This window comes from Xiphias gladius, chromosome 16, assembly GCF_016859285.1.
Source record: "Xiphias gladius isolate SHS-SW01 ecotype Sanya breed wild chromosome 16, ASM1685928v1, whole genome shotgun sequence".
NCBI lineage: Eukaryota > Metazoa > Chordata > Actinopteri > Istiophoriformes > Xiphiidae > Xiphias > Xiphias gladius.
In genome coordinates, this window is record NC_053415.1 from 20,050,112 (window position 1) to 20,072,511 (window position 22,400).

Below are 22,400 nucleotides of genomic sequence, written 5' to 3' on the forward strand. Positions count from 1 at the left end.
CCATCTCTGTAAAAACAATATGGAAGTGTTTTTTTTTCTTTTCTTTTATTCTTCAGCACAGCGGCGTCTGTGGGGTGTTTGAAATACAATATTAAACACAGATTGGGCCTTCCTTGCAATTCAGTACAATGGAGGCTCACAGGCTAGTGCTTTGAACTCTGGGAATAGGGTGAGGTCACTGGCTATCTGCTCAGTAGTATAGAGAGCGAACTTAAAGGCCGAAGTGAACACAGAGGAGGACAAAGTTGAAAAAGACCCGTGTTATTTAGTGGAACATAAAGCAAGAGAAAAGCCTTTTGATATCATCCCCTTTAAGCCCAGAGGGACTCTATGATCTTGACATTTAGTCAGGGTATTCAGGGGGCAGAGATAAAGTAATTGAGGTTTTTGGTCTTCTCATAACTGCCTTAAGCGTCCTAATTGTGCCGAGACAGAACTTTTCCATCAATTTCTGTGTTATAATTAAACCATTTATTGTTTTGATGATAGTATTAAGCATTAAACGTCAAGGAAGTTACAGATTTTGACAGATTAATAATTAAGTATAATTGACCACACAGAAGTTAGCATCTAAGTAGGCGACTAATTGATCTCCCTGTCATGTCCAAGTGCACTGATTGATGATAAAAAACCAACATTGAGAAACTGTCTTAAATAGTTACACTATCATGTCATGTCATATTAGTTCATATTTCAGATGAGTTACTGCCTGCACACACAGGCGGAATACGGGCCGACGGCTTTTTCTGAGGCTTCACCAGTACTCCAAGACACAAAAACACCGCTGCGCAGCTTAATTTGGGCTGCAGAGAAAGAGTGAAACATTCCATGAAATGTTTTGTTCACCGTTGAATGTCAATTCTCTCCTGGTGTTACATGTGCTAATCTATGATTCTGGTGCTTTTTCCCCCAGCTCCTTATCACACAGGAGTGGGTGACTCTAGCTAAGATTTAGCAAAAAGTAAAACAAAACAAAACAAAACAAAACATTTATCTAATCTTAAAGGTCCTGTAGGGGAGAATGAGCTGACAGAACCAATGTGTCATTTTTCACTTTACCTCCTTTTAGGAATTTTGTTTGCTGTGATTTTGTCATGCAAACCGTGATCGGCAAATGTTTTCTTTAGATATTAGTCATGGACATTAGACATAGATTCAAATCATATTAGATTGAAATCAATGACCATATTCAACACAGTGGAAAAACGTCCTCCTCACACTCTTTAACAGGACCAGAGAAGCCTATGTGAAACACATTGTTAACATATGTATCTTTGCCCTTGACACCGGTTCCATTTAGAAAAGGACATCTTAATATGCTTAGGTTTCCATTTAAAGAAATACCCTCATATGTGTGTTAAAGCACACGTGCGTATGTGTGAGTATCTGAATGTGTGCATGCTTGTGTTCCTGCCCGGGGGGGGGGTCTTCGCTGGAGCCTTTCCAGTTGCTGATGCATTACAGGCAGATTGGCCCTCAAATCGGATTATTTGCTGTGGACTGACACCACACTGAGATGACATCTCCTTTAAAGTGGAGAGGGCCTCCACTCACACTCTGGCCACTACTTAAGCAGCAGCTTCAATATAATTCATTTATGTCCTGGATATGGCTTCAACCTTTTGAATAACGCAAGAGCATTGCATTTACCATTAAAGAAATGAATGTCACCTACATCTTACCAGGGTGCATCCTGTACTTTACTGATAAAAAAACAATATTTTCTAATGCTAGATGGCTCTGCCTCACTGTAGAGGTATGTGTGTGGATACCAGTGCCTCAGAGAGCTGGTTCTTCCCACAAGTGTAGTAAGTGGAGACATAATATTCGTGTTCATTTGATCTACAATTAGCACATCAGCTTCTAGAGTGGATCACCTAATCTGGTGCCATTTCGAGCTGCTTTAAAATAGATCCAGTATGCACCAGGTAATTCAGTGTCAGTTCTTTGTGCCTTTACCCCTCCTCTGTCAGTCCACTGCCTGTCCTAAGGTTAGTACACTCTGTAATTGATACTAAATTTGTCATGATGCGAATAGCACAGTTCAAGTGGCGCAGTGTACCTAAGAGTCGCGTTGTTCCCAACCCCAGTTTGTCATTGCTGCGCTGCCATCAGCCCATGCATAAAATTAGGCGGCCATGCTCATTGACATGGAGGGTCTCTTCTCTACTTATCCTGCTTCCCTGATAAATAAAGTGTGTTTTCATTGTTGCCCATGGTGCAGTCCCAAACAGGAGACAGAATGGAAACACAACAGATAAGCTCTGTTTTTTTTTTTTTTTTTTTTTAATCACTGCTAGAGAAAGTCATAAAAGTCAGTCTTTTGCGTACTGATGTGAAGTTAATCTGATTTTAATTTAATTATATGAGTTAGTTGCGGAGGGCACAAGCATTGGGGTGTTTGTTGTAAGAATGTTCTGACATTGGCGCAGGTATGGGGCAGCTAGCATGTTAATTAATGATGAAGATCCTGACAATATGCAGAGGCATGACAGCGTTAAGCCAGTCGGCTGCTGCTTCCTTTGCATATTAATAGATCCTTCATTATTATTTAATATGACAGCTGCTCCAAGGGCTACCATCAGACCTTGTCTCTGTTATTTGCTGTTTTGTGCTCCCCATGTGACAGTGCCATGCTATTCTCTATTTGTTGAAATGTCCCCTTTTCTGTTCTCTGACTGGTGTGGCTCTCTACATGCGGCTGTGTTACGCTGTTTGTTTTGTGCTCAGGAGGATTCTGACTTGCTTGTGTGTCTATATGAGAAAAGTGTCTGAATCTAAAGGTGACTTTGAAAGAATATATGAGGCTGGATTGTTTTGTTTGCATAGTAATGAATGCAGATTAGCACTGAGTGGGATTGGTCCTGTTGACGTTTAGACTTCTAGTGCCTTAATAGACTTGTTGCCGGGCACCAACATCTCCCAGGCTTCCTCATTACATCCACTGTATTGAGGTGTGTGTTATGTAGATATGACAATTGATCTGGTGAAATGAAACAATTATCGGAAAAAAGATTTTGATTTATGGAGTGTGTCACTCAGTCAAACACAAGTTGTTACAGAATGATAAATGAAAAATGGAAAAGTGATTATTTCATCTGTTTAAAAATAATACAATTTCTTATCTTTTATTTACTTAATACACATTTGATTAAAATCTGTCGCTTTGTTCCTCATGGATTCATTTGCTTGTTTCTTTGATTTTATTTTTACAGTTCAGTCCAGTTTATAAAAGAAAAAAGAACTGTTGAGGACACACTAGCTGCAGTGCAATAAACCACAGTGTTCTCACAGCCAAAGTTAGAGTGCATCAGAGAGCACCACTGCGGCAATCCTTTGAGCGGCACCTGATTTGTGGGGGGAATTTATCACACAAACAGCCCAGAGGTGATTTCAATATTTACTCGGCAGTCTGTTCTGCATACGTCTCATTTGGAAAACAGTTGACTCTTGCCCATTATACACAAATGAAGGCTGACCTTCAGACTGGGCAGAGGCCACATTCATTATGTGGAAAAGTATCACCTTCTTATGAGGCAATGGCTTTTTTTTTCTTCTTTTTTTCTTCCTGTTTTGCCTATGCATATGGAACAGCAGCCAGGGCCCATTGCAAACGAGAGGGCCCTCGTTGACATGATGTATACTGTACGTCAATATGGTACTGATGTATTTTAAGATGCAAACAAGGCTTTAAATTATATGCACCTCCATGTCAGTGGCTCAGAGTGACTCTCGCCATCTGCCTATCAGCTGGGGATGAGAGGAGAGGGTGCCCAGGCCGGTATGTTCCTGTGTGCGTGTTTGTCAGTGTGTGCTTGTATCCGTGTGTGCGAATGCTCGTATGTATCTATTAAAGCCACATGTTTGATTTCTACCTCTCCTTGTACTTGTGTCTTCCCTCAACTGCATGGCTAATAGCTGCTCTTGAGTCCCATCACGAAGACGTGACAGCTTAGTGATGATAAACGCAGACGTTGCCTCGTTCTGCATCAAACGTAAGGCAAACCTGCATATCAAGTACAAGCAGCCTCTGTAAAAGGGCAGGTGATATACCGTATTGTGGAGTGATTCCACTAATAGGTACGTATCTTTTTCTCGCCATGCATCTTTGATTTTGTTGCTAGGGTTGGCAAGAAGCGTCTTGGGACTCTCCTGAGACACACCAGGCCTAGAGGAGCTTTAGCACTATCTGTCCCTGCTGTTTGAGACCAGCCTCATGAATAAAGATTTCAGTCACGTTCAATACACCAGAACCCTGGAACTACCACAATGACAAACCAATGCTTTATGATCTCTGCAGTGTGCTCAGCATATGTATGTCTATAATCTCAGACTTACTATATCAATCATATGAAGTCCATTTTGATCGAGGTGGACAACCATGTAAAATATAGCTATTGCAGTATATATTCAGACATGGCAGCGGAAATGTGAATGACTATTTAAAATGTGATGTCAATAGTCATTTAGTCTGCTCAAGAAAAAAGCAGCGCTGAGCCTGAGAAGAATACATTTAAATTCTCAAAAATACTTGGCATCTTTTCAGAAATTGAAAGAAAGTCAGAAAATGAAAAAAAAAAATGTCTTGCAAACAAACATAAACACAATACAATATGTTATAATCTACCTTTTTTTTTTCAGGATTTTTTTTGGTGCCCATATACCCAGTCTCGCTGCCACTTTATAAAAGTTGAGGAATCTGGCTGGACTGCAACAGCGGGTTTAGCCCTATAAATGCAAATAACTGACTGACTGACTGACTGAGTGAGTGCATGATCAAATTACACCATATGTCAGCTCAATGCCGCGTCACTGAGTGCTGAGTTTCCCCATAGGCTGTTGCTTTTCAAAATGAATTGGTGAAAACATTTTCCATCGCGTCTTCATGGGGTTGTTCACAGGCAGTGTTGCCAGCTTAGCGCCGTTGTCGCTACCTTTACTGACGTTTCACACCCCCTTAGCGACTTTTCTTCACAAAAGTACCTAGCAACAAATCCAGCGACTTTTTGGACAAACCTTAGCTACTTTCCGAAGAAGAGATTCGTCAGCATTGCCCCATGAGGGCGAGGTCGGGCTTTCCATCCATGGGCACACCTCTCTCTATACGTCTCATTCAATTGAACGCACGGCAGCTGACACAGACGTGAATGAGCTTTTAACTGTCTGTTACAGGTAAATGTAGCCAAAATCACGGCAGAGCCGTTAACTTATGTGTACTGTGATTTTGTCAGACAACGTCAAGGTTATAAAACAGGATTTTAGCGGTGCAGAGCAGCAGGTCTGACAACAGAAACAGAAAAACATGTAAATGAGAACAGCTTTATTGGGAATTCGGCTGTATTAGAATGCTGTATATGTGAGCACAGACAGTAGTATAGAAGCAAACAGATAAAGGGTGGTCCAGCCATTTACTAGGTTTTGACCTAGCCTTGATTATAAATCATATTCTTTACATAATTTTCACACATGGCCCTCTAAGTACTGAATAAACGCAAAGCCTTTTACAAGTATTAAAAAATCAAATACTTGAACCCATGGTACATTGTTTATGGTTTTCCACTCTGCGTGATGACTGGCCTTGACTCTCGGAAGAGCCCTCTTATTATGAAACACTATAGTATATAGCTGTGATGAATTTCAATACCAATGTTAGGCATTATTCAGAGTGATTCGATCTGATGAATACATTAGAAGGTATCATTGAAATACCATCGCTAAGAAGTGTTTTTAAAATGCAGTTCTCTATCTGTATTTCTTCAGATTTTGAACCTCTCTCACCTCCTGTTTCAGTTTATCTCTCCCTGAACCCTCCCGTGTGACACTGTGTCACTATTGCTCCATTACATATACACATACGTTGTATATTATAAGTTGTACAGAAAAAAATGCTTGCATCATGCACTATTATCTTGACTGCATCCATTCCCATCAAGGTACAAATAGATCAATATAGTGGCAAGGAATGCCAGAGCTGGTGAAACACTGATGAAAATCATATGCTGCCACACACACAGGGATCCATCCCATCAGCATGATAACCTGCTGTGAAGATATCCCCTGTCAGAAGATGAAAAACCAAGCCGTGATCTCCTAGGTGCTTATTCCACATAGTGTATAAAATTATTCATTGTTTTATTATTTCAAAAGTCCTCCTCCATTGTTTTTTTTTTTATTTGCCAGGCCAGGTTTTGGAAAGGTTTTGCAAGTGCAGCGGCTCAGCCCCTGCAGACATGTGGCTGTCTGTAAGCGCTCTGTCTCCTCTGCCTCCTCCCTCCAGGCCTGACAGCGGCGGCGGCGGCAGCTGCCAACGCAGCCATCGCAGAGGCCATGAAGGTCAAGAAGATCAAGCTGGAGGCGATGAGCAGCTACCACAGCAACGCCAACCACCATGGGGCCGACGGAGAGAACGGAGACCTCAGCTCCAGTGTCGGTGAGGATGCCCTTCACAAACACAGTGTCACAAACAAAAACACGCCCATACTCACATAAATGGAAGGCAAATGCTTGCTGCAAAATGTTATATGTGCCTGTACAGACAAAGACATAAACACACACATTAAGACTTACATACTTAGAACCATTTCAACACACACTGAGAGAACTCATAACTCTCCCATTGCCTCACAATCGTTTATGTACAATTTTAATAATAGATAGAAAGAAAAAAGTTTAAACATTTACAATATAATCTGCATCTCAATCCACATCTGCATCAAAATACAAATACTGATTGAGACTAATGCAGATTTGCTGTTGACAGTCATGATTTATAAAAAAATCCCAAGTCTTTATTTAAAATTAGTTTGTACATGGAGTCATTTCGAGTGAGTCTAATGACTTCTGAATTACGACCGTTTAAAATTCATCAAGTTTCTTTTGCACCACCTACGGACAGAATACCAATAAGTTTTGCAGGATAGCTAGGAGTGAATGTGTGCACCCATCGACTAAATTTAGTGTCAGCTTCAGTCCATGCGTTGAAGAATTGTGGCAGTTTATGTCCAATAGACCACACCTACAAGAAAATGGCAGCCAATTATAACAAAATGGTAGGGCGTATAATAAAATGAATAACAAAAATTTTATGGGCTCACACAAATATGGAATGACAAACTTTTAGCGCTGTCAGAATTGGCTATTTGCTTGATTATTCCTTCTAAAAAAACATTCAATGTCTATTTTTGCGCATAATTTCCATGAGAGGGCAAACCAGTACAACTAGAGACATAACTACTTGGGTGCATATTTTCAAGATGTGCCCTGAGGTTGCGAGAGCTGGAATAATAGGCTAAGCTTAAATAGCTTGCATGCAACAATTTTGTCGTCTGCTGACCAGAATCAGAAGTATTTCCAAATGGGGCTTTTTATTTTGCTCAGAGTGCACATTGCTCTTTCTGTGGCCGAATTGGGTTGTGAAATCTTTACCACCGGGTTGTTGTTGTTATTTGCTCCTTTCAGCTTGACCTAAATTTCATTTTCAGTCAATGAAACTGACGTGTGACTACTGTCCATCAGGCAGTCCAGCGGCCCAGGCCCACGTGAGAACTCGCGAGACAGTCAGTCACGGTAGTCCTGCTTTTTTTTTTTTTTTTTTTTCACAATCGATCATTAATTTTCACAATCAAATTTTTGTTTTTGTTTTTTTTACAGTTCAATTATATTAATGAATTTAGAATATTCGTTGACAGCCCTACTAATTTTAGATTTGTATCTCAACCGCATCTGCATCAAAATACACATCATAACTGAAAATCATGCAGAATGTCTGATCCCAGCTATGATTTTTGAAAAATTCTTAAATCCTGCCTTACAATTAAGGGTTTGTAGAAGACTGAATTTTCAGTGAGACAGACTTAAGGACACTGAGTTGTGACGATTACATTTTTTGTAAGTTTCAAGTTTCTGTAGCACCACCGATGGATAGAATCGCATAATATTTTGCAGGTTTGCTGGATGTAAATGTGTGCACCTTTTGCCTACAAGAAAATGACAACCAATTATTGGAATATGGTAGAACATATCATAAAACTAATACCTGATGAATTCATTTTAAAAAATTCAGGGCTTATGCAAATATTTGATTTCAACTTTGTTTACTTTATCTGATAATAAGGTTGAAATGGGCAAACAAAAATGAAATGTGTCATATACTGATAAATTCATCTAGAGCCAAGAATGCAAATTTAGAAAGAAAAAAAAACATCTCATGGTTCAACAGTCATGCGGCAAACTGTGTTTTACAAATGGGCAAATGTCTGCACCATTGCTCCAGATTCACACTACAAGCTTATCCCTTGTTCCGCGACCCACTCCCTAACTTTCTACCAAATTTAATTGAAACCCTAGCTTTTGGGATGCTGCTTAATTAACAGTCAAACAGATATACAAGACCAAAAAGAATAAGCTATTTGCCAAAGGTAATAAATGATCCTATAAATATAGCTGGTCCTAAACCAAAGATTTGCACGACTCTTTCTCCACTGTGCTGCTATTTTGTTTAAAAAATGTTGAAATATTGGTTTTGTTCATTTTTTATGCACTGTAAGTGTTACCTTTGGTAAGTTAATTCTTGTTTTGTCTTGAAGTGTAAAAAAAAACATTCTTAATAGCTAAGTGAAACTGTGAACACAGTTTCCCAAAGCTATAAGCTTTTAACAAGGTCTAATTGAATTGCTGTGAGAGCCTTGGTTTTTCCACTATGTGCCATTTCAATTAATTATTAGCCCTAAAATGCAGAAGGATTTTCGTAATATCACACAGACCCACTTAGTGTATTAAAGAGAATGATAATGTATGTTAGTGTGGATTCATGCCAGTTCCAAATTATAGACCAAATGTAATCCCTGTAGCTTTTGTTGCTAAATGGAGGTTTTGATTCACTTACAGTAATAAATGGCTCGACTCCTGAACACATTTCAATAGTAATACTTGACGCGAGATGAAAACAGGATGTGTTTCTGAGCAGATTTAACAATGCAAAATGCATAAAGTGTGAGGTCATCACTCTGAGAGAATGGAGTGTGTAAAAAAGAGAATACGAGCATACGAGGTCACGGAAATAAAGATAAATGTGAGTACCAACTGCAAGGCTGTGGCAATGGAGCTAATAAGAAACTGTTTTATCTTTTTACAATTTAAATTGTAACCTTGAGCCCACAGTCAGCCACACAGGCTCCCGGTAGAATCATAATTCTGGCAAGGGGGAGCAGCTCTAGGTCTGGGTGCATGGGCCACAGCATTAGCTCTCTGAGTGAAATATATGGCAGTGACGCCTCTCGGCCCCATCCACAATCAATTGGATTCTTTTCCTTTAATATTTACTCGCAGCGATGAGATGCTCGTCTGCATGGTGATGAACAGTCTGCCACTGGCATTTGAAGGTGACCTGTCAGTGAGTATGGACAAATCTCTCGCTCGCAGAAATGTAGAAAATAAATCATTAGGGGCAGGCAGTCAGACAGGGGCCTCTCTCACTCCCTCACTCTCCTCGGATTTAAATCAGCTCAGATTTATGATTTGAATTAATGCTTCGTTTGGTCAAAGGAATGGTCGCAGAGACAAATGATGTTTGGTACTGAAACCATCCTAATATTGATTACTGGGTGTCGCAGCAATCTCTTGTTTATATCAAGCACTCTCCTGTGACAGGGTGGCCACCAGGAGTCATCCTGATAATACGCTGGAGAAAATATGGCCTGCTCTGCACTGCAGGGCCGTGAAACACAGCCAGCAGTATGCTGTCTTCTTCAACTAGCCCCGGGCTTCCACTCTTTTGTTTATTTTTAATGGAAGCATTTTGTCATTTTGCAAAAATTTGAACTGACTTAAAAGAGAGCATGATTACAAAGTTATTTAACATTCCAAAAGTGCCTCACTGTGGCTTGTTTTCATAAACTATTTTGGACTGTGAATGCCTAATATGTCCAGCTCTCAAGGCTTTTATCCAATAGAAATCTAAACTTATAAATCACTTGACTAATATAGCATGGAGTGAGCAGAAGGAGAACTGTATTTGGCTGTAGCTTTGTTGGGACTGGACTGACTGTGGTTCATAGCACTGACCTGGGGTATGACTTCATGCTGTTTTTAACAGACTCAGACCGCAGCTGCTCTGAGGAAATGGACTGGACTTTAATCATCATCCAGCTTAAACTAAGACTCACACAAATGGATGTGTTTACTTACACAAATTATGTTACCAAGCATGATATGAATTGATATGACAATGAGCATGCTTCTCTTAATACCACTAAGTACATAGATCCATTTAAAAGCTCTACTACATAAACCCATTGAAGAAAAACGTTCTCGAGCTGAAATACAGGTGCCTCATCTCAGTGTGTGTCTGAAGCATATCTTGTGTTTTGAAGCTTTTAAAGCAAAGCACCGCAGAGACAGCCAGTGAAGGACACTCTGTTCTGTTTGTAGAGTTGGATTGCCCGTCGCTGTCTTTGTGTTGATGTAAACTGAACAGGCTAATGTTTCTCCCTCGCATTAAATATTCATCACAATTAGACCCTCCTGTTTGCATCAATGCTATTAATTATAAGGAAAAAACAGCCAGCTCAACTCTCAGCCAAAATAACCAAACATCCTGAGTGAGAAGAGAGAAGAGAAACAGGTATGTTTGTAGTATATGAGTATATGAGGGAGAGGTGGATAAAAAGATGGAGATATAGTGTGGTAAAAATATAAAGAGAGACAGAATGAGAGGTGTGTGGGGGTGTCTTTCTTTGATTTTTTCCTTACACTCTTTAGTTGGGCAGACAGAGCCCTCTCAAAGCACAATGTGGATTGTTCCTGTGCCTCTCAGGAAATGCCACAATTACAGATCACAGACCAAGCAAAACACGTGTGTCGCAGGGCCTTGAAGGGGATAAACAGCCCGCCATTCGCTCCCAGTGCACTGACCCCAGCCACAACCTTCATTACTGGGAGAGAAAATATTGTCAGCTGCCCACTAACAAACACCTGCCAATTTCAAGAAGAGGAATTGCTTTTTTCAGCTGCAGAAGAAAAATAAAGTGTTTCTTAGACCCTCCGAAAATGAGTGGGAAGAAAGGATAAGGCAGCATTCACCCCTGTCCTCTTTTCTGTGTCTCATTTTTACTCTGTCTCACTTACTTCTCTGTGTTTCACCCTCTGTCTCTCTTTGGCCACTGGGTGCTGCCCTGCCACTCATCTGACTCCTCACCGCACAACTCTAATGGAGCTGAAATCTTGTTTGTAATTAGATATGGGAATTCCTTTGTCATCATCCAGATGATGCCACGACATGCCAACCAAACGGCTCCCTGACAGACAGCACTGCAGGAAAACGAGTAGACACAACGGTGACAGCTAACTTTCGGACTTTACTGCACATTTTAAATCTATCCTAAACATGTAACACCACAACTAAGCTGTATAAACAGTTACATTCTGCAGCACTCCTTCAAAACTGAAAGCCCTTTGTCTTGTATCGGTGGCTTCAGTCCAGGCCGCCTGCGCCCAACAGGGAGTGGAGAGCCACATGCTAGGCTGAAGCTGGACGGGTGCTGACAGGTACCTGGAGTGTTGCCTGACTGAGAGTTGAGAGGAAGAGGTTGTGGGTGAGATGATGAGGAAGCATCATTCTCTCTTCCCAGGGTCATCAGGCTAATTTCTGCAAGCCCCACCCTCACGCTTGCATGTTTGTGTGTGTGTGTGTGTGTGTGTGTGTGTGTGTGTGCGTGTGTGTGTGCGTGTGTGTGTGTGTGTGTGTGTGCGTGTGTGCGTGCTCACGTGAGAGAGAAAGAGGGGGCCTTGGCCCCTGAGAGCGCTCTGTGAGGAGACCACAGCTGTACACTCCCAGCAGCTAATTGGTCCTTATCTAGCTGTCCCATTCATCTTCATTTTTTACCAATTACTGAGCATTATCTGTGTTCTCAGTTGGGTATGGGACTTAATCCTTTTTGGTTAAGCTGGTGCTACAGCTTGCAAATTTCAAATGGAGGAAGGGGGGTGGGGGCGGGGGGGGGGCTGGGGTGTGGGTGGGGGTGGGGGGGGGCAAAAGTCATAGCAAAAACAAACTCTGAAACTTCCCATCATCCCTCACTGACAGGAAGCAATCAATAAACAATGACATCACACAAAGGAGAGAGGAAAAAATGGAAGAGATCAATTATTGGCGTTATAATTCAAGTCCTTGTTTGCAAACGTTGCAGCCTCATTGATTAGGCTGGTCTTGTTGCACTCACCATTATTGACTTGTTAAAACCATATTTTCTCATCATCAGTGGTTTTGTGTTCGCGGTCACACAGATAACAAGGCTTTAAGGGGCATCATTAATTATTCAAGATGTATTCATTTTAAAGCACAGCAAGTCCAAATCACCTTGTTTACTCTACAAACAATACAAGTAAAGTACATTACTCATCCAGAAGGTACATCAAGACGCTGCAATCTGGGACAGTTAGCCTTAATTTTCTGAGATCAATGCATAACTAGGCTCCTCTCTATATGGGGTCCGCGCTTGGCCATGCTGCAGAGCTGAGCGGAGTCAGCCTGGAGACCATGCACTAATTACTGGAGTGTTTACTGCTCTGCTGGATAGCATTTGTACCATTTTGGATCATATCATTGAGTAAATGTGCTTTGCGCTAGACCGATAAATAAGACATTAAGATGACAGTGTGTATGAGTGAAATTACAGTGGAAAAAATGATAGTCATCAATTATAAAATAAGCACAAGCCTAAAATGGGTAAATTTAACAGCCCCACATGTATGTATACGTACAGAACATAGAGGCATGCATGTCAGCAGACACATGCATTTATGCACACAAAAGCAGGACATATATAGAGACACTGCTTCTGCACTTTGATAGGGATCTGTTTGGTCACACTCTCTGCGCCAGCTGTCAGCCCAGCTCCACTGCTGCGATTTAATTAGTCTGTTTATGTCCTTTCTAATAATAAAGCTCTCTGGGTGGAAGGACACATCCAACTAGCTAGCTGCACTCTCCAACCTGCTAGCTGCACCAGTGCTGGTGGCCCAGCGCAACTAAAATTGGGCCATGATGGAGGATGGTGGCTACTTCCTGCTCCTCTAGACAGAACAATGGCCCTCCGGCTCAGATCAAGTATCACCCCCTACTCAATCCTAACCTTAACCATTAGGGGATAAAGCACATACTGACCTGATATGAGTGTCTAGGGGCAACTTCATCCATCTTCCTCCCTAGCTCTCTTGTGGGAGCCTTTGTCAGCCGAAGCTCTTGAGAGAAACTAGATTGTAGCCATAGGCTGAATAGAATTCATTTCACGAACATATCATAACACTTCTTTCACCGTAACAGATTATTGTCTTGTCTGATTCATGCCATTACAGTGTGGTTTGCTTTGATTTTCTTTTTGCTGATATCAAGGCAGAACTGGACAAAATAGGGTCTGTTTAAGCTGCCAGTGTTTGGGATAAAGGGGAGTAATGGTGGTAACTGAGTCAGACGCACTGAGCTAGACAGAGAGTAGCAGAGCAGACAGACAGCCTTCCAGCCTGAGTGAAGAGCTTGATGGGTCTCTGTCTCTCTCTTGGGTTTTGGCCATCACCATTGCTCTATTAGTCTGCCAGGCTCATGGGAGCCAGGTGACAGATAAGTGAAGAACGACACACACATTTTAATAGACATTTCAAAAGATAAACCTGATAATGATTTCTCTTTTTAATGAAGTCTAATGTCCTCGTTCTAATTCCAGTTGAGTCGGCTGTTAAGCATCAGCGTAATACTTGAATATGCATGATTGGGAAATTTTGAGGCGCAGTGATGTAGCTACAAAATACACATACACAGAAAGCTGCAGAAATAGATTACAATAACTGGAGGAATTGATTAAACATTATTTCCGTAACGATCCACATCACGTTCTATCATCTTTGAGTGGCAGTGGTGTTGCGGCGTTATAGAGGGGAGGAGACATGAGGAAAGCAAACATGCTAGACAAACCTCGTGTCATGGAAATATTTGTTTGATTGTCTCTTGTGGTTAGTTCACAATAGCAGGAGCAGAGCTATAAAAAACAACTGACCAGTCGAGTTGTCACCCCTCATCAACATTAGGCCTCATTCTTCATTAATTGGATAGATTAATTTGGAGCGCTTTGATGTGGGGGTGATGCATGCGTTTCGGCTGTCCCCTCCTCACTATTCTCTGTCAGGTTAAATTTAGCCAGGGAAGGGGCTGACCTTTGAAAGTGAAGAGATCAACACAATTTGAAAAGACAATGTCACTTGGTGTAAATGTGATACGTGTAATAAATGACATTCAACCTTTCAGTGATGATGAGCTTTCGCAGGTTGGAGTAATGTGAAATATACACAGCGTGTAATTGTATAGATTGTGGAGCAGTTTTCACATACAGCGCTAAGATGGTGCAGCATTAGAGCCTGGATATCATGTGCTCTCGTTTCACTATGATTATGTCTAAGAGGACACATTAGCATAGAGTAGTAATATTACTGTGTACACAATAACAGTAATGACAATACAGTGATGACGACAGGAAAATGACAATCTCTTTTACTGTGATTACGCTGTAAAAATGTTCCATTGCTCGCCTATGCAGTAATCAACGGGGGAATCAAAGAGCATTTGTGTGATAGAAATAGTTGGTTCTGTTCCACAAAAGCACTCTGTCGGTTGCCTGAAACGAAAGGTGTTTCTTCTCAATTATGATACGGGAACCTTCATCCAAATAGAGCTATCAGCCATACTGAGCCCAGACATCTTCGCCATCACACAGCCGCTCCTCTGGGACCAAGATAAAGAGAGAGAGAGAGCAAGCAAGTTCAAACAATGTTAAGGAATTTCACAATCTCAGCATGTCCTTCACAGTGTGAACAAACAGAGGAAGGTATTTCTGGATAAATTGTGTTTGGAATCCCTAACAAAATATTCATTCCAAAAAAATAATTGAAATAACCTCAGCACAGTGTTATTTTTTATTTAATCTGTGCACTTAAATGTAATTAAATCCAAACTAACTACATTTTCCTGGATTGCTGTGATGTAAAATTGACATTACAGACAGACACATCAAACAGTACTGCAACTATAAACTGTACAAAGCATTACCGATTTTCTCTCATGAGGAGATTGTAATGGAGAAAGTGGGAGCGCAGGAGGTAGTGATGCTAATTTTGTAATTAAAACTGACGATCTGATGACCACATGCAAACTGATCTCCCTCTCTCCCACCAAAGTGATATGACGAAGGAGTGGGCTGTGATTGATAACACTCGTCAATATATTTCATTTCAGGAGCCTTAGTCAAATGACAACTGGTTGTCATTGACTGAAAGCAATCTTTTTAAAAGGGGGAGCCTTTGCTAAGTATCAGATGAAAATGATTCCTCTGTCTGCTTGGGTGTCACTGTCTGTAGGAGCTTTATTGATTGGGCTTGAATATATTGCACCCGCAGAAGTAACAGCTGCTAGTAATATCGCTCCTCTCCGTCTGCTCTCCTCTTCTGCTCACATCACTTTCTGTGCCACGGCTTATTGTCAGTGATTGGATGTTGCTGCTCTCACACCGATGTTGTGTATTTATCAAGAGTGATGTGTGACAAATGTAAAGTGAGCCTGGTTCTGACCCAAATTACAGAAGCGAACACTGTTTGTTAATCTGTCCTGAAGGCCTGACTGTACTGGCCACCCCCAGCCATGTGCATGATTGCGTTAACTAAACCCACCATTGTCTCCCCCGCTCTATACGCTCAGTGTTATCAAGCACAAGGATGTTGGCATTGGTTGGTAAAGGTCATTTACTGTAATGAGATTTGCCACATGCAAGCATATGGCTTGATTATTGCCCTGTTCGTTAACATTTTCAGCAAAGAGACAAATAGACAGCTAAAACGTGGGCTAGTGCGGGCGGGGCGATGGCGAAACGTGTTTAGCATTTTCTCTTCAAAGATAGGAAGAACTTTTTTCACAACAGATCTGTCGCAGACATGATTGATCTTTCAATTTCATAAGGAATGCATGCCATTAGAGCTGAGGATTTAAATTATCCTATAAAAGTTGCCAGCCTTAGATTTTATACACTTAAAGGACAAACACCTCTGTCTGTCTCCTTGATAATTTCTACCACATGTTACACTCCAGTGGTTTGGGTAGGAAAGCAATTATGTTACCTCATCAAACCAGAAATGTTTTGTTATCATGGTTTCTCTTACATTACATTACATTAGGTATCTTGGCAGGAAATCTTTGCCCACCTGAATCATTGGAGAGTGTATCTCTTTATCCTGGAATGCTAAACACATTTTGTTTGTTGATGTGAATGAGCTTGAAATGTATCCAATCATCTGGAATTGGAATGTAATGTATGTTTTGTTTGCATTTTTTTTCTTTCTGGCGGCTGCTCCATGTGTACCACCCTATACACAGTTATCTACTGTAAACTGCATCACTGTCTGAGTGTGTACCCATATGTTTTCATGTTTACCTCTCTTTGTTATAGCGAGATGTATTCTTTTTATGTGTCCGTTTGCGTGTGTATCCAATGTATCGTGGCTCTTGGAATGTAAAGCATATTGTTTTTTTGTGTGTTTTTTTTTTTCTTTCTGGCTCATGTGTGTGTGTGTGTATACACTACTATCTACTGTAAACTGCATCACTGTCTTGTCTGTGCCCATATGTTTCATGTTTACATGTCTCTTCTCTATTTATGATGTATTCTTTTTTATTTTTATGTTTTGTTTGCGTGTGTGTGTGTGTGTGTGAGCATACATGAGTGTGCAGCAGGTATTTAACAAAGGCAAGATGTTTGCTTTATTATCAACATTAACTGCGTAAACACAAAAGGCTTCAAAGTTTCATTCAATGACACTGAGGGGCTGTGGGTGGCTACATCAAAGCTCAATACCTTCCTCTCTCCCCCCATTTTAATGAGAAACAGGACTCACCAGCCTTGACTGAACCTGCCATCTGTGTGTGTCTGTTTTTTTCTTGTTTTGTGTGTGTGTTAATGTGAGAGCAGTTGTGTTTCTGTTTATATATAGGCATGCACTCGTGTTGTATAAAGTGGCACCATGATGCCAGACAGCATATTTATGGAGGCTGTGTCTCATGTTTGATCTAATGGCTATAAGGCTCCCTCCAGCTCACATGGCAGGGCTTCTGATTTTGGAGGAGATTAACAGTTATAGTTAAGATGAATAGCTGATTAGTGCTATGGAGAGACCTCTAAATGTCTTGCTGCTTGACAGACACTTTTTCATGAGCCATTCATTTCCTTTGGGGACTGGTGTGCAAACCCTTGATATGACCACAACAAAGGCTCCATGTGTGTGCACCACCGTCTCACCTTTGTTTGAGAAATACATACACGACATGGGGGCATTTTACAAGCACAATTAGGAGGAAAACTGAGATTGTTTTGCTTCAGCAGACTGCATATGCATTGTGCTGTGAGTCAGTCCATTTAGTTGCTTGACTGGAATGGTCCTGTTCAGTTTGACAGATCAGAAGAGGAAAAATATCTCAACACCATGAAAACCAAAGGCTTAGCACTGAGCAAATCAGCCTTTTGTCTTGTTCAATTCAAATCAAAGGATAACCAGGAATGTTTGTTTGACAACAGCATTTACAATGCATTGTTCTGAAGCCCAGAGCCTCCCAAACAAAGACAGATAGGCTTTAAACAAGTCATTTAATTAGCACCGGATCCCCAGCTTTGGCTGCGCCAACCAATTATACATTCCTGAGGCATGTGCAGGTCCTATTTCACGGGAGCGAGAGGCAGATCCTCTCCAGCCCTGTCTCTTACAGTACATCTCTCCCCTTCCATTTAAGAGAAGGTAAATAGCCCAGACAGACAGCTTCATTAGCCAGCGTCTGAAGAGCGCAGGGCCGATTGTCGCTTAAATAGTGCGCTTTTACTGCAGGCCCAGCCGGCGACCTCCGATCAATTACAGCTGACATTATTGTTTGTTGGGAGCTTTTTTTCTGGACAGAGGGAGTAAAAAACGAGATCAGGCCTGAGCTTTGGCTGGAAATGTAATCTTCCCCCTCTCTTTGGTTCTTTCGCTCCACAAACAATAAATCATTGAGTTGAAGAGATAATAAAGTGCCAAGTAGGAGCTAGTTTAATTTTTGTCAGGGGAAATCTGTCCGCAACAGAGTTAAGGGTAAGGGGCTGGCTTCAACCTCCATACCATTTTCAATGACAATGGCTTAGTTTCTTTTTACTTATTTTCCTCTGTAGGATTAGGAGGCCAGATAGGCTGGAGTCCTGTTTAGATGAAGATTAACTGCAGCACAAATCACTGTGGGTTGTCATTTCTGTCATCAAAATAAATTACTAATAAATTGCTTTCTTTTTAATCATTTAAAAACATTCAATCTTTTTTTCAGTCTGATTCTTTTGAGTATCGGACCTGCCGTCAGCTGTGCGCTTTGGTTCTGATGTAACAGCTTTTTAATCATGTTGTTACCAAGGGCTGTTTTAATTCATTCAATTCATTCAATTCATCCTCTGTGATTCAGATCTTTACTCATCCATGCATGAACTCCCAAGCACTGCACGACATAATAGCTGAGCTGTTTATATTGGTATTAAGTGATTTGTAGTTTTAATGATGGTAAATAGGAGTTCACCTTTGCAGGTCCCTCAGGCTTACTTCAGGTAAATTACTCCAAATGTATTGTTTATGCCCTTCAGGAGCGAGGGGGGCCTATGGGAATTCACCTCGCATCAGGTCTGAACTTCTGTATCAGAGATAAACAGAAACTGACAAATATGTTTCTGATGGTTTGCCCACTGGAATATCCACATAATATCCAAGTGATAAATGAGTATCACTTATGTATGTTGATTCTTATTTTGGAAAAGAAATACACAAAAATCACTGCATATTATTACCAAGCGAAGAATTGTTCAGGGCAGTGGACTGCAGTTATTTTTAATCCTTTCATTTAACAAGAGTAAATCGAGCAAATGGGAAGAAATTGCATATGAATGAAACAAAAGCACTTAACTGTCATGCAAAAATGCCAGATTTGTTGAATAAACCAATATCCTCCTCACCTGGCTCCTTTCAGCTACAAATAAAGGGATTTGGTGGACCCTCGTCGGTCTGTGGCACATTCCCCTACAGTGGCCTGAATGGGCCTTTATGGGAGAAACACTGCTTTAGGATGGGGTGACATGAAAGGGGCTGGACAGACACTGAAAGCGAGACTAATACCCACTGGAGGGAACAGAGGTCTAGTGTTTTGCCACCAGGCTTTCTGTCAGGTGGAGACGCATCACTGAAATTCAGATACCATCAAGTACAGGCTATAACACAGAAACCGAAAGGTAGAGGAATGTCATTTATAACGAGTTGATTTGTGTTTTTTTTTGTTGTTCCTTCACCTCCCATTCATACTTAATTGATTTGGTGAAAATTTTGGTCATTTAAGTCCATGTGTCTTTATGCATGTAGCTTTATTTGATTGAATGGGTGTAGTGTATCCACCTCAAAGGCAGAATAAGTCTCTCCACTCTGGCCCTTGAGTGGCCTTGAAAGACTGATAGGTAGCCCAGACCTCTTCATGTTGTCCTACAGTAAGTACCCCCGCAATCAGGCCCTCTGTGGTGTTTTTTAATTGAGCTTAGCCTGCTGAGTAGTAATTGATTCAGTCTCAGCTACAGCAGAGTCGCTGATACAAGGTGCTGCTTGGCTTCCGCCTTTCTTTAATCTCCCCTGCTTTATATTGTTTGGGAATTCTCGTCACTGAGAAACTGCATGCCATCTTTCTTATGGAAATCAATGCTTCTTTTGGAAGGAGGGGAATGATAGAGAGGAGTACTTCTCATGTCCTTTCATTTTCAACCAGTGTCCTTCTCTTTAGAGGCTTCGGCATGCAGATCTCCTTGCCCTTTGGCTACTGATGTTTTGTCAGAAAAGAAGAGTGGAGTTGTTTTGTGGATCAGCTTTCTGTAGTGCCATATCTTTTTTTTTTTCCCTCCTTCTTTCACGCAGCTTTTTACCTTGAACCAGGCTGCCAAGAAAGAGAGAAAAAAAGGAGTGAAAATCAACAGAGAGGCTCAATCAGATCCAATAGTGTCTATGAGGTTTTCTTTAAAGCATTTGAGGAAAAGCATCTGAGTGGTGGAGGAATAAGACCAAAACTGTTCCCAGTCACTTTTGATCCTGCCAGTTCAAAGTCCCGATAAAGCAGAGGAAGGGGAAGGGGGTGCCTTGGTTGGGGCGTTACAGACACCTAGCTTTGACCTTCTGTCTGAGCTCATGTCCTTTGAAAGTTGGCTTGTTTTCATTAAGCCATTCAGAAGCACAGTACAGGGCCACATTTTGACTAACTACTAACCCCCTATGGTATCTTTATTAGACATTCTTTACATTTTCAGACTACTAATGTCTTCAGTTTTCCCAATTAGGCGTCTATTGCCAGACAGCAATTGAATAATTTAAAACATTTGTAAGATATCTCTGATGTTGTAATGGAATAATTTGTGTGCATATAAAAGAGAAAGAAATGAAAATCCCATTATTGTGCGAGCCGAAAGTGACTCTTTTTGGTCTCATTCTCTTATTCTCTCTCTCTGGTCTGGAATATAGGCTGCTATAATTAGCCTAAAGTCATTGCCATACTGTAGTCTGATAGTACTTGTTTGTCATTAGCACATTTAACTAGTCATTTCGGTAATGGCTTTCAAGATTGCCTTTGTTTTTACGGTGATATTTTTTATATGTAAATATTGAGACAATTTCCATAATGTGCCCTTTTTATTCATCATAGAATAATTGATGCAACTTTATTGCTGTGTAAACTTTGGTCTTTGAATGACTATGTATATAGTTATCATCCCCGTTTTCTTTATTATTATTGCAGTAGAATCTATTATTAACATATATTGTAAAACATTTATGTGTATTATGTTAACATGGAAGGATACCCAAGAAGCAATTAATTTGAATTATTCCCTTTTTTTTCTAATGGATTGCAGTGTAAAGCTTTAGTGTTATTGGACACCAATTTTAAAGGGTATCTCAGTGGTGGAAGTTACTGACTGAATTAACAAAGGCAGATTCTGAGTTTTCTGACAGAGCCTCAGAAGTTTCCCCTGTGAATAGCTCACTCATAATATGCATCATTGAGTAACCAACGACCTCTTCGTGTGTCTCAGGCCTGGAACTCCCCTTCATGATGATGCCACACCCCCTGATCCCAGTCAGCCTGCCCCCAGCCTCTGTCACCATGGCGATGAGCCAGATGAACCACCTCAGCACCATCGCAAACATGGCCGCTGCAGCACAGGGCCAGAGTCTGCCCTCCAGAATGGTCACCTCCGTTATAAAGGTAAATTTTAAAACAGAAAGCTGCAATATCATAACACTAGATCTTTTAAACATAACCTGCTCCTGCCTTTGGTGAAAATTTTTCAGTATACACTGGATATTTATTTTGGGTATGTGTTTTTGTGGCTGCTGGGGTTGCAGGAACGTGTGCCAGACAGTCCCTCCCCTGCTCCTTCCTTAGAAGACAACAGGAGGCCAGGCAGTCACCCATCGTCCCACCGCAGCAGCAGTGTGTCCAGCTCCCCGGCCCACACGGAAAGCTCCTCGGACAGGATACGTATGTCTATATATTACCTCGCCATGCAGTTAGTCGCTCAGAAAAAAAGCCAAATATGCCGTGCAAACTGTTGTTGTTTTGTCTAATTTACAAAGACAGAGTAGAAATACGTCTTCTTGGTAATGTCACTCCTGTTTTGTTACCGTCACCCCAGCCACACACCACAATGGCCTGTCCATGAACCAAGCCCTGCTAGGCCTGTCCCCCAACATTCCGCCTGGACCTAAAGAGGGAGACCTGGCCCACGACATGAGCCATGAAGCAAAGAGGATGCACACTGACAAAGGTGAGTCAAGTTTCATTAATTCAAGAAAAAAAGTATGATAGAGTGGTGTATTCTACACGATACATGCAGTATACAGTATGTATCAACAAGATTTTCAGTATGCCCACTGCAAAATGAGCAGTGATAAGTGTTTCTTTTCTAAGTTTTCTTCTTGAGTTAGGGATTGATAATTTAGCTTGTACTTCCTTCTATTCAATGTTCCTTCTATTAAAGTGATTGAATAGTACATTCATACTGCTCTGGACCAACAACCCCCTCATGCTCCTAGGCTCTATTCTAGGAGCATTTAATAAAAGACTTAATTCCCAGAATTACAATTTGTAACAAAGACAAAGGCTCACAATTTATGGAGAGCAGAGCAGGTTTGTAAGTCTGCAGAAAAGTCTGAACCAAGTGAATATTCCAAAATCAGGGGAGTCAGGAGGAGCATCTGAGCTAACGGTGGAGACAAGAAGCCCACATTTGGTGAATGTGTCACCAAAGGCAGCACTGCTTTCTGAGTCCATT

The 22,400-nt window shown here is 41.1% G+C and overlaps 1 protein-coding gene across 5 annotated transcripts in view; it reads left to right on the plus strand.

Moving 5' to 3' along the window:
• The window catches only part of dachd (dachshund d), a 92,572-nt gene that overhangs the window by 48,009 nt on the left and 22,163 nt on the right, over positions 1–22,400 (plus strand). For 3 of the 5 annotated variants that reach the window (XM_040148592.1, XM_040148594.1, XM_040148596.1), the window contains exons 3-6: positions 6,278–6,430; positions 21,159–21,331; positions 21,463–21,607; positions 21,762–21,893. In XM_040148592.1, the coding sequence (XP_040004526.1) occupies positions 6,278–6,430; positions 21,159–21,331; positions 21,463–21,607; positions 21,762–21,893 (603 nt within the window). The remainder of the gene's footprint in view (positions 1–6,277; positions 6,431–21,158; positions 21,332–21,462; positions 21,608–21,761; positions 21,894–22,400) is intronic. The other 2 variants (XM_040148593.1, XM_040148595.1) reach the window with 1 other exon arrangement.